Source organism: Xenopus laevis, chromosome 2S (assembly GCF_017654675.1).
Source record: "Xenopus laevis strain J_2021 chromosome 2S, Xenopus_laevis_v10.1, whole genome shotgun sequence".
In the NCBI taxonomy this organism is placed as follows: Eukaryota; Metazoa; Chordata; class Amphibia; order Anura; family Pipidae; genus Xenopus; species Xenopus laevis.
The window spans coordinates 159,397,600-159,409,927 of NC_054374.1; the positions used below are offsets into that span (position 1 = coordinate 159,397,600).

At 33.5% G+C, this 12,328-nt stretch overlaps 1 protein-coding gene across 6 annotated transcripts in view; it reads left to right on the top strand.

The window, feature by feature from the left end:
• LOC108710022 (metabotropic glutamate receptor 5) overlaps nt 1-4,317 on the top strand; it is a 173,323-nt gene extending 169,006 nt beyond the window's left edge. For 3 of the 6 annotated variants that reach the window (XM_041584590.1, XM_018250365.2, XM_041584591.1), the window contains one exon: nt 2,575-4,317. In XM_041584590.1, the coding sequence (XP_041440524.1) occupies nt 2,575-3,391 (817 nt within the window). In that variant the 3' untranslated portion in view covers nt 3,392-4,317. Of the gene's footprint in view, nt 1-891; nt 1,006-2,574 lie in introns of those variants that run through there. The other 3 variants (XM_041584592.1, XM_041584593.1, XM_018250364.2) reach the window with 3 other exon arrangements.
• The last annotated feature ends 8,011 nt before the right edge of the window (nt 4,318-12,328 follow it).

The window sequence follows — 12,328 nt, forward strand, 5'->3', positions numbered from 1 at the left end:
TATTTAAGAAATAATGAGCTCAATTCAGATTTTGATAAAAGCACCAATTCAAACGTTAATTCAAATGTGAGATTTTTCACACTTAGACCATGGAAACAGCTCTAATTCAAATATTCGCCACCTAAAACCTGACCGAGTTAATGGCAGAGGTCCATTAGACCATTTGAATATGTTAATAGCCTTCCTAACGTTCAATTCTTTTTGGAGGAAAACTCGATTCGAATTCGATTCAAATTTTCGGGTCGGGACTATTTGATCGAATGTTGGATGTTTGAGTTTTTTCATAAATGACCTCCCATTCGAGTGCATTCAAATTTATTAGAGTAAAAAAAATCACATAAATTAGAAATTTGACCTTTGATAAATAACCCCCTTGTTATTAGCTTGTTAGACTTACATTTTTACCAAAACTTGTATACTGACAAACTGTAGCTGCCCAGTTTCATCCTTGACTTTCCAGAGCCAGGCCAATGCTAGTACATTTATTAGAGTCCATGTCACCTTAAACCACCATGATGCCTGTAGGCCAGTAGATCTGGAGGATCATTCCTCCAACACAGCTACTAATGCTAAATGGATACTAACAGTATTTATCCCTACTTTGTTATCCCAGCTGTTGAATTATTTGATACCGCCTCTTTAGCATTTAGAAATTGGTTCTATGTTTTTCTGATTGATTTTATTTATAGTTTGTCTATCAAACCAAGCCAATAAATGGGACCTAAATTGTAAGGCACAAATTAAAGGTAGATTTACCAGTCATCAGTATTGTTACTGAGAGATGATGATGGTCACTGTTTCAGGCACCGTTCATTGTTCTTATTCCTTGCTTGAGTCTCCGGGGGTGGGCAGTTGGGGAAAGAGTTCTTACGTATTGTTTCTCTGCAACAGAAGTAATTTGAGAGCACTTCCCCTAACTGCCCAACCTTGGAGATGTCACAGACTGTCAGAAAGGGAGCCAGGAACAGCTTGTTAGATAGACTTCCCAGCACTTAAATTGCTAAGGTAAGCCTTTGAAGTACTGTTATATTGTACATTCTGTTTAATTGTAAGTTCTGCACACAACTTACTTGTATACACTGGTGCCCTGGAAGCCTGATATAGTCCATGAATGTAGGGAAGAAGGAACATGGAATTTTCTGTTGACTGTGGTCCTACATCATTTATTATGAAGCAAAATACAAAAGCACAAGCCATAGCCACAATGTAGGGTCATAGCCCACATAAAATTCAATGTGCCTTCTCCTTTTTTTTCGAGGACTCCTTTCTTAAAGCATGGGTCAATATGTTAAAAAGAAAGATAGCATACATATTTATTATCCTTTCAGAATATTAACATTTACATGCTGTTTTCTTCCAACAACGCTCCACAGAACTCAACTCATTTAGGGGGCATATTTATCAAGTGTCGAATTTCGAATTGAAGTTCGAATTAAAAAAGAGCAAGCGAAATTGAGTCGAAGTTTTTTTTTTAATAGGTCCGTTTTTGATCGAAGAGATATGTATTCGGCCGAATTCGAACTGTTCGAATCGAAGGAATAGCGCGTTTGATCGAATTTGATTCAAAGTTTTTCCCCCAAAAAATTAGATCTTTCAAAGTCCACCAATTGACTCCAAATAGGTTTTTAGGAGGTCCCCCATAAGCTAAAACAGCAATTTGGCAGGTTTTAGATGGCGAATGGTCGAACTAAAATTTTTAAAGACACAGTACGTGATAAATTTGATATTCTAATTTTTGAATTTTTTTCAAATTCGAATCGAATTTGGACTATTCCCTAGTCGAAGTACACAAAAAATAGCCCGAAATTCAAAAATTTTTCATTCGAAAATTCACCTCAACCTTTGATAAATGTGTCGAATGTGTACTTCGACTCGGGAATAGTCCAAATTCGATTCGAATTTTAAAAAAAATAAAAAATTTGAATATCAAAATTTATCATGTACTGTCTCTTTAAAAATTAGACTTTGACTATTCGCCATCTAAAACCTGCCGAATTGTTGTTTTAGCCTATGGGGGACCTCCTAGAACCTACTTGGAATCATTGGGTGGACTTTGAAAAATCAAAGGGTTTTTTTTTTTGAAAATACTTAGAATCGAATTTGATCAAATGTGATCCATATTTGATTCAAATCAAGCCCATTCAATCGAATTTAAAAAATTCTATTTTTTAATACATTTCGGTTGGTCTTTTTTAATTTGAATTTCGATTTGATGGGAGTTTAAAAAAACTCCCATCACCTCGAAATTCGACCCTTGATAAATCTGCCCCTTAACGTTATTGCTAGTGTAATCCCGATTTTCAGCATTGGAAATCATTGCTAATAGATTCTTTGATAGGGTTTGTTGCTAAAGATTTTGTTTTGAATGGCTTCATCAATGCGCAAACTACATTCTAGTTGATTGAGGTCAATACATTTCATTTTCTTATGCATTAACTGCATTTTATATCTATATCTAATAAGGTAATCAAGCCCATATCTGCTAAGGTATATGGTAGTATTCCTTTTTTATTTTAATGTTTATTTCGTCAGTATTGTCTACAAACTCTGAAATGTATTCGTTGTATATTTCAGCTCAAATGGCAAAACTGTTACTTGGGCGCAGAATGAGAAAAGCAGTAAAAGTCAACATCTCTGGCAGAGACTTTCAGTTCACATCAAGAAGAAGGATAGCACCAATCAAACGGCGATCATTAAGCCTTTTTCAAAAAGCAGCAGCGAAAACAGATACATCGGCACATCTTTCCCCGACGCCAGTGCCAAAATGTTATATGATGTTTCTGAAGTGGAAGAACATTATCCAGTACAGTATAGACCACAAACACCTTCACCGATCAGTACTGTAAGCCAGAGAGCTTTATCAACAACCCGCACAGAGGATGATATTCCTTCATTTCATTCAGATACGGCCCAAAGGAGTGGCTCCTCTCAAGGTTCCTTAATGGACCAAATCAGCAGTGTTGTGACCCGGTTCACGGCCAACATCAGCGAGCTAAATTCAATGATGTTGTCTGCAAATTCACAAGGGACAATGGTGCCCACACCTCTGTGTTCTTCCTACTTGATCCCAAGAGAGATTCAGCTGCCTACAACAATGACCACCTTTGCAGAGATCCAGCCTGCTCCTAACATTGATTTTAATGGCGGGACACAGTCTATCAGAAAGTCGTCAGACAGTGTCAAAGATAACAGTCCAGAAGCAGCAGTAGTAAAACAAGATATTGAAGAGTTGGTTACTTTAACTCCACCATCCCCTTTTAGAGACTCCATTGACTCAGAAAGCACTTCCCCTAGTTCACCAGTTTCAGAATCCGCTCTCTGTAGTCCATCCTCTCCCAAATATGACAATATGATCATGAGAGACTACTCCCAGAGCTCCTCCTCGTTCTGAATGTAATTCAAAAATAATATTGGAGACCAACATCTATGAATAAGGGGTTGCGGTCGTGGTTTTGCACAGATGTAAAATACATGCCCTTGGTAGCAGCTGATGTTTGGCAAAACTTTCGGGCAGGGCAGAGTAGGAATAAAAGTTCCACCACAAAATACAGAGCAGATATCATATGAGTGGCCTTAAAATATGGTCTTTTAAGAGAAACTTTCATGGAGTCAAAAAAAGAGTATGATAAGAGTATGTATTAAGTGCTTTGATTTCATTTAAGTTTGGCTGTACAGACATTAAAAAACAAAAACAAAATGGAACAGAAAAAAAATATATATTGTTTACTTAAGATTTTTCTTCCCAGAAGTGAACCTTGATCTTTTGTCAATATTAGAAGACCAAACGTGAATGTACATTAACTTCAGACTCAAAATCTGGGACCAAAGTGGCAAGCATTTTTCTATGAAGAAACTGTAGCAAAAAAAAAACAAAAGCAGTAACTCATATCAAGCGACGATGAAGCCACATCGATGTTTATGTTAAGTCTAACGAGACACGGAGAGCTGACACGGAGCACTGAGTGACTGATATTTAGGGCTTAACATGCAATGTTGTTTATGAAGTTGTCTTTTGTAACTATTGATCATTCATTATTTTTAAATCGTTTATCTTTCAGAAACATGGGACTTGGGGAATTTATTAGCAAGAAAAAATTTTGTCTATTTCACCGTGTTGCCAACAATACTGAAGTAGCAAAAACATTTTTTGGAGTAACGTTTTGTATTTTTCCCTCATATTCGCGAGTTGTTTCGATAAATATCTATTTCTAGCATTGGTTTATTGAGCTATACCTGCATCCCGGTGATTTGAATGCTTTCTAAACAAAAGTACTTCTTTGCCTTCATTTTTATAACAATCACTTGTATTTCATTGTTTTTCTAAATTTTTTTTCCCTGCATGTAACAAACTTGGTGATTCGGTCAGTTATCCACAATGTACTGGCGGTTCTAGTTTAGGAATCAACAAGGTCATTAATAAGTTCGCTAAGTTAGTTATAATAAGAAGAAGAAGAACCTGCTCTTATTTTGTTTGGGATCATGTAGTGATGGGCGAATAAATTCTGCGTTTCAACATAGGCAAATAAAATTGCGAAAATCCAGTGAAAATGCTTTAACGCTTCCCAGAAAACTCGCTCGCATCAAATCTGTTGCGCGTCAACACTATTCGGACGCCCATTGACTTTAACGCCAGCATCAAAATTTACACAAATTGACGGAGGCGGCAGAATTTGAGTTTTCGCAAATTTTTCGCAGCTTTGCAAATATCACAGAACGTTCGCAATCTTTTGTCGAAGAGAAACGGGAGACATTCGCCCATCACTAATCATTTGTGTAACAATCAAGAACTGTGACTCAATACGGTTTTTCAAAGCAATACAGAGTGAAAACTGAATTTTACTCAACACATCTTTCTTTTAAATATAAAATACAACGAAGTTTACTTTATGTACACATATCTTATAGGTATATTTTTTTTTTCTCCCCAGAACCTTGGAGCATTTATTTCTCTTTCTAAATATGATAAGTTGTTTTTTTAATGTTTGAAAGCAACAAAAATGAGTTGTAATGCATATAACCACCATAACATCTATCCATGTGTGCCAAATATATTTATAAATGGATAGTGTTAAGGTTTAGGTTCAGAGTAGTGGAGCCTTAAATGGAAGTCGCCTTATAAAAAATGTTTAAAAATGGATATGTGTGCATAGAGTGTGTTCAACAACTAACACAACATAGTTATATATACTCGGCAGTAATCCTGTATAATATTAGCTTTTAATACACGGAGGGGATTATTTATCAAAATCCAATTTTTTCGGATTTTTTTTTTTAAATAAAAAAGTCCGACCAAACTAGTGACCTTATTTATTATTAAAAAAGCACTATTTAATAGGATCAGGGACAAACTAGATAAAATCGAGCAAAAAACAGAATCTTACGTTTTCTCCCAAATCGTATGATTTTTTTCTGGCCTTTTCCAGAAAAGCCTGAATTTTTCTGATTTTTCTGGATTTTTTTTGCAGACCACAGAAACTTCCAAATACGACAGGGACCTCTCCCATGCCGGATTTTCTGATTCTGACTTTTTCCATCCTCGGGGTATAATAAATCTTGAAAAATTCAAGTTTTTTTCCATTAAAATGGATTTTACAGTAAAAAAAGTTTTTCAAGTTTTTCGCATTCAGTCTTTAATAAATAACCCCCTTAATTGTATAAGCAACCAAACTTCTTTCAATATTTTCTTTAAATATTTAACAGAAATAAATAAATTTTTATCTTAATTTCAATATTACATTTGATTCATTTTTTGGTGTTGAAAAAGTATAAAAAAATAAAGAGAGATAATATATACTATATATATATATATATATATATATATATATATATATATATATATATATATATATATATATATAAAAACTGATTTGTACATATCTAAAAAAGACTTGGAAGAAAATGAGGATTATTCTTTTCTGTATTCTATAGACATTTTAAAATGAATATATTATTATTTTTATTATTGCAGTCTGAACACATCTATACATAACTTTATTACCAAACATTTTTGTCAAAAGAATTATGACATGATTTTTAATTTACAAATACTTATTTCAGAAATATTTAATTAGATTTCCTAGCACTCATGTAGCCTAATACTTTGTATAGATTTTTTGTTTTTATTGGTCCCTAACAGAGGATTTTCTTGGATCCTGGCCGGCACAGCAATAATTGTAAAGACAGTATAAGAACTTACTTTTTTCATAAAGAAATGCTGAATGCTAACAAAGTACTGAAGATTGTTCACTGCAGTGTCTGACACAGAAAGGCAGATTTTTTTTAAAAAAAAAATCTAAATATAATATTTTGGGTTTTTTTGAATATGGAATCTCAAAAACTCATTTGTGTACAATCTCATTAAAATCACATTCAATTATTTATTTTCAATATCTTAAATTGTTCTCAAAAATTCCCACTTTAAATTGGCTTGAATTTTAGATTTCTACAGATTTTTTTTCTTAGAGTTTTCAAGTGTGTTTCATTTATGAAATCTCAACATTCGAGTACGGAAAACTCAGAGAGTCGGTTTTTTTTGCTGAATTGCATCAAAACTTGTTGATAAAACTTAGCCTTAGCATATAACACTAGAAAAATTCTTCACAGATGCTTTCTAAATTATGTAAGAGTTTTTCTATTATTAGGATTTTGCCCTTTCAACCTTGAAAAATATGAAACAATCTTTAAATATATTCTATAAAGGCCAACTTTAAAATTATATCTTTGTTCTTTTTAATTTTTTTACAATGGCATTTTTATTTGGGTGCTTTTTTACTATATGTAAATTAAACCAGAATTTGGGTGTTTTTTTTGTTTTAATTATATTTACAAACCATTTGTAATAACATAGGCCGGAAATATTTTCATTAGAACTGATAAGCACAATTTAACAACCATCTTTGCCATTAAAATAAATTATACATATTCAAGCCCCTATGCTGCATAATGTACAGCAATATTTGGTTAAATTCAAAATGCATGTGTTTAGAGTAGGAAAATAACAATTGCTGTCATTTTTTCTGTTATATCTATAGAAATTAGGAATAATCTGCAGAAAAGAATGTCACTCGTTAGCCTTTTGTATTTATCTGACCAAGAGTACAATGTAAGAAAATGGAATATTTGACTAGTCAGGAACCTTTTGTTCCACAAATTTTTACCCCAACACAATCCAATAAATCCTATTCTATTTTATTCCGATTTTTTTGTTACCTTAGTAGCCAAGAGTCATGCCCAAGAAATACATTGTAAATATTAGGGGCAGATATTGACGATGTACCCACTAACTTTTTTCCCCCCAACTTTAAAAAAAATTATTTTAACAGTTACTGTGCTACATTGGTATAAATAATATTGCGATCCAACAAGATACAAAATATTATAACAGTTTAAGTTAATTGTAATTGCATTTCCTTTCTCTTTATTCTGTGCCCTGTAGGAGGCATCTCTATTTAACAGTGAGCTTTACGTACCGAAGACTGATACAAACTTGTCTTCCATTTATACCATATTCTATTAATGTTAATAAAATGTATCTTGGGTTTTGACAATTAAGACAATCAGACTTTAACCTCCCTTGATGTAAGTGTCTAGTTTTCTCCATCTTTTCTCCAATCAGGTCAGTCAAGTTATCAATAAAACAACATTCAAATGAAACCCAGGATTAAACATACAGACAAAATATAATTGGTGGATTTATTGCTCAAAACTAAAATTTAAACAATTATTTTTTTAAATAATTTTTTCACAGCTAGGGATGTATCAAACCCATTATTTGGGGAGTTGGGTCATGCTGAATTTTTCATTAAAGAATTCTGTATCCCTAACTGAATATAAGGAAAGATGGGTAAAAAAAGAAAAATCGCGATTTCCTGTTCGTATGACTAAGGTGCAGATTTATTAAGGTTTGAAATAATTTTTGTGTCAAAACTCAAAAAAAAAACTGAATTTAAAAGCACCGACTCGAATGTAAATTCAAATGTAAGATTTATCACACCTTGACCATGGAAACAGTTCCAATTCGAATATTCGCCACCTAAAACTTGCCAAATTAATTTGCAAGTCAATGGCAGAGGTCCGTTGACTCATTTGAAGATATTAATAGCCTTCCTGATATACAAGGTTTTTTTTCCGGAGGATAACATGATTCAAATTCAATTCAAAATTTTCAGGTCGGGACTATTCGATCTAATATTAGGGGGCACATTTACTTAGCTCAAGTGAAGGAATAGAAGAAAAAATACTTTGAATTTCGAATATTTTTTTGGCTACTTCGACCATCGAATTGGCTACTTCGACCTTCGACTACGACTTCGACTTCGAAACGAACGATTCGAACTACAAATCGGTCAACTATTCGACCATTCAATAGTCGAAGTACTGTCTCTTTAAAAAAAACTTCGACCAAGTACTTCGCCACCTAAAACCTACCGAACATCAATGTTAGCCTATGGGGAAGGTCCCCATAGGCTTCCTAACAATTTTCTGATCGAAGCAAAATCGTTTGATCGATGTATTAAAATCCTTCTAATCGTTCGATTCGAAGGATTTAATCGTTCGATCATTCGATCATATGAAATGCGGTAAATCATTTGACTTCGATATTCGAAGTCGAAGGATTTTACTTTGACGGTCGAATATCGAGGGTTAATTAACCCTCGATATTCGACCCTAAGTAAATGTGCCCCCTAGATGTTCAAGGTTTTTCATAAATTACCTCCCATTCGAGTTGTGAGTACATTTGCTACATCAGGTTTAAATAAACCTCGAAAATTCATGTTTTTTTTAAAAAAAAAAAACGAAAAATTTGAGTTTTGTCCCAAAAAGCCTGGAGTTTATTAAATAACCCCCTTTATTATGCAGTCCTAATCCTAATGTATGTCTTCTTCAGCCACAACTATGCCACCATATCCAGAAAAACTAACTCTAGACATAGATATGTGGATCAAAGAGAAGCATCGTAAACCTCATCTCAATGACAGTATTATTGCAACTATTAAAAACGATTTAATGTACTACTGTATCTAGTCCTGTGAAACAAAATTGTGCTTGGAGTGTTGTTTAAATAATCAAAACTATATTCAGCATCCGCTTATTGATCAATGAAACCCATTGGTTCTTCCTGCTCATAACTTAAATCTATTGAGGAGCATCCAGAGAGAACATTCATTGTAGGTAATAAATTTATGTATATGAATATTGTCTCCATAGCGCTATATGGAAGTCCCGGCTTCTCAACACAACACAATGTGAACATCTATGCTATATTGCGTATATCCGTCATCCTTCTAGACCGGCAGTCAGTCCAGTATTCATAACTAGGAATCCATGTATGTGTACAAAATAATAATGGTGCCAATTTTACAGATTTTATGTGGGCTACAAGTGCTTGTCATTTATTTGCTAATAACCATTAATGAAAAAAGGAGAAAAAAAAATATTTTTTAAACAAAAAAATTTGTGAATATTTGTTAATTTTTATGTTGTTGCTGCTTCTATAAACAGAATAGAGAATGTACTGTTTTATTTTGATGTTCAACTGATACAGTTTTTTTTTCATAAGATGTACAATTTGATCGCTTTTCTTTAGCTTTGTAACTGTAAAATATGTCATTTATTTTGAAAAAAAGAAAACGAATCCAAAAAAAAAAGATATCAAATGACACTGCTTGGTTCTCGATTTAATCCAATGTTATACTGGTGTTTCTAGTGACAGGTAACTTTTTGAACATGATTAAAAATCTGTGATAGAAACGATCTGGTTTATTATTATTATTATTTGCTAATTGCATTTGGTCACAAAACTGATGGAACAATTATCATTATTATTATTATTATGATTATTATATGGATATTAGACCTGTTATCCAGAATGATAGGGACCTGAGGTTTTCTGGATAAGGGGTCATTCTGTAATTAAGATCTCTATATCTTAAGTCTACTAAAAAATCAATCAAACATGAATTAAACCCAAATAGGCTTGTTCTGCTTCCAATAAGGATTAATTATATCTTAGTCTGGAACAACTACAAGCTCCTGTTTTATTATTACAGAGAAAAGGGTAATTTTTAAAATGTGACTCATTTTTATTAAAATGGAGTCTAAGGGGCAGATTTATCAAGGGTCGAATTTCGAATTTTAAAAACGTCTAAATTCAAATTCAAAAAGACCAACCGAAATTAAATCGAAGGTTTTTTTTTTTGGCTGAATAGGTCAGTTTGTATTCGAATTTGAATTGTACGAATTGAAGTAATAGCGCATTAGATCGAATTCATTTCAAAGTTTTTCAAAGTCCACCAATTGACTCCAAATAGGTTCTAGGAAGTCCCATAGGGGGCAATTCTGCAGGTTGAATGGTCAAAGTCGAATTTTTAAAGAGACAGTACAGGATAAATTTCAAAAATCAAATTTTCTAATTTTTTTCAAATTGGTCGAAGTACACAAAAATTAGCTCGAAATTGGAATTTTTTAAATTTGAATTGATCAATCTGCCCCTAAGAGAGGTGGCCTTCCCATAATTTGGAGCTTTGTGGATAATGGGTTTCCAGATAACAGATTCCAAACCTGTACCTGAATATCTATACATCTTTTTAGAACTTTTATATTTAATATAAAAAGTAAGAAAGTGAAGAAGAATAGAACAGGAGATTCAGAAATATTAATACAGGTATGGGATCCTTTATCCAGAAACCCGTTATCCAGAAAGGTCCGAATTACAGAAAGCCTGCCTCCCATAGACTCCATTATATTCAAATAATTCAAATTTAAAAAATGATTTCCTTTTTTTCTGTAATAATAAAATGGTAATTTTTTGAGATATAATTAATCCTTATTGGAAGCAAAACCAGCCTATTGGGTTATTTAATGTTTACATGATTTTCTAGTAGACTTAAGGTATGAAGATCCAAATTACGGAAAGATCCATTATCTGGAGAACCCCAGTTCCCGAGAATTCTGGATAACAGGTCCCATACTGTAATATAATTAGTAGATATAATATTCTAAGGGATTTTTAATCAAAAAATCTAATTTTCTAATTTGATAAAACTCGAAAATTTTGCCAATCACAATCTCAAATTTTAAATTTGAAGGTTTGCCAATCTCAAGTTTTAAAAACTCAATCAGGGAAAAAACATGAAAAAAAAACTTGAAACACAGTAAAACCACAAACCTGCCCGTCATTTCCAATGAGTCGCGAATAAGTCTCAAAAACTGAAATTAAAAAATACCTTGAATTTCACTAACACAACACCCATTGACTTCTACATGCACTTATGCCCAATTTATATGGAGCCGCACACACTCATTTATACACAGTTCAAGAGCTTACCCCATTTATTGTTCCACCAAAGTATCAACGTTTTGGGGTGCAACCCTCACCTCATTAGGACTAAGGGAAGGTTTCACCCCCCAGAACGTTGATATAAATGAGTGTGTGTCTCAATATAAATTGTGCGGTGGATAAACTGCATTATACATTGAACTCACCAGTCTTAGATATTCTTAAAGGATTCCTAGCTGTTTTGAAAGTTCAGTCGGGGAATCATGGAAGTTTCCTGAGCATTGATGGAATTCATCGAAAATGGCTAATTGATTGGCCAATATTTGTTGATTCAGTCAAAGTCAAGGAGTTATCAAAATGTATTAATGTCCGAGCCTGCTGGACTATAATTTTCCAAGCCCGGGGGGGTGGGGTTACTCCAAATCAGTAGTGATGGGCGAATTCCCATGATTCGCCACTGGGAATAAATGAGCGAAACCGCAGCGACAAAAACGGACGTCAGTGTCAAAAATGTTTCGTAAACGTTTTGCAAATTGTTTGCCGTTTCGCGAATTTTGTGGGAAATTCGTGAATTTTTCGGGAAAGCGAAACGTCCCAAATTCGCCCATCACTACAACTCAGAACAAAAACCAGTTGTTTTGTATAATGAATCCTGTAGAATGAGCAGTGATAATTCTTTAACTTTTTTTCCTGTTCAATTAATGCTTTCTGGGAAACTTGATCACTATAAGACTTCAGAGAAAATAGTTTGGAATCACTTTTGACTGGAATACCTACATATGATGATACATCCCCCAAATTGTTATGGATTTTTTATTTTCTTGTGATTTTGCTCTGTTATTTAAAATAATGGGACAGGTGGTATCCCTTCAAGCAATAAAATTCCATTTATAACTAGCGATGGGTGAATGTTTGGCGGTTCACTTTGCCAAAAAATTTGCGAAACAGTGAAAAACATTGAAGTCAATGGGCGTCAAAATAATTTTGACCCGCAACAATTTTTATAAGTGCGACTATTTTGTCCAAATGCATTCAAGTCAATGGGCGTCC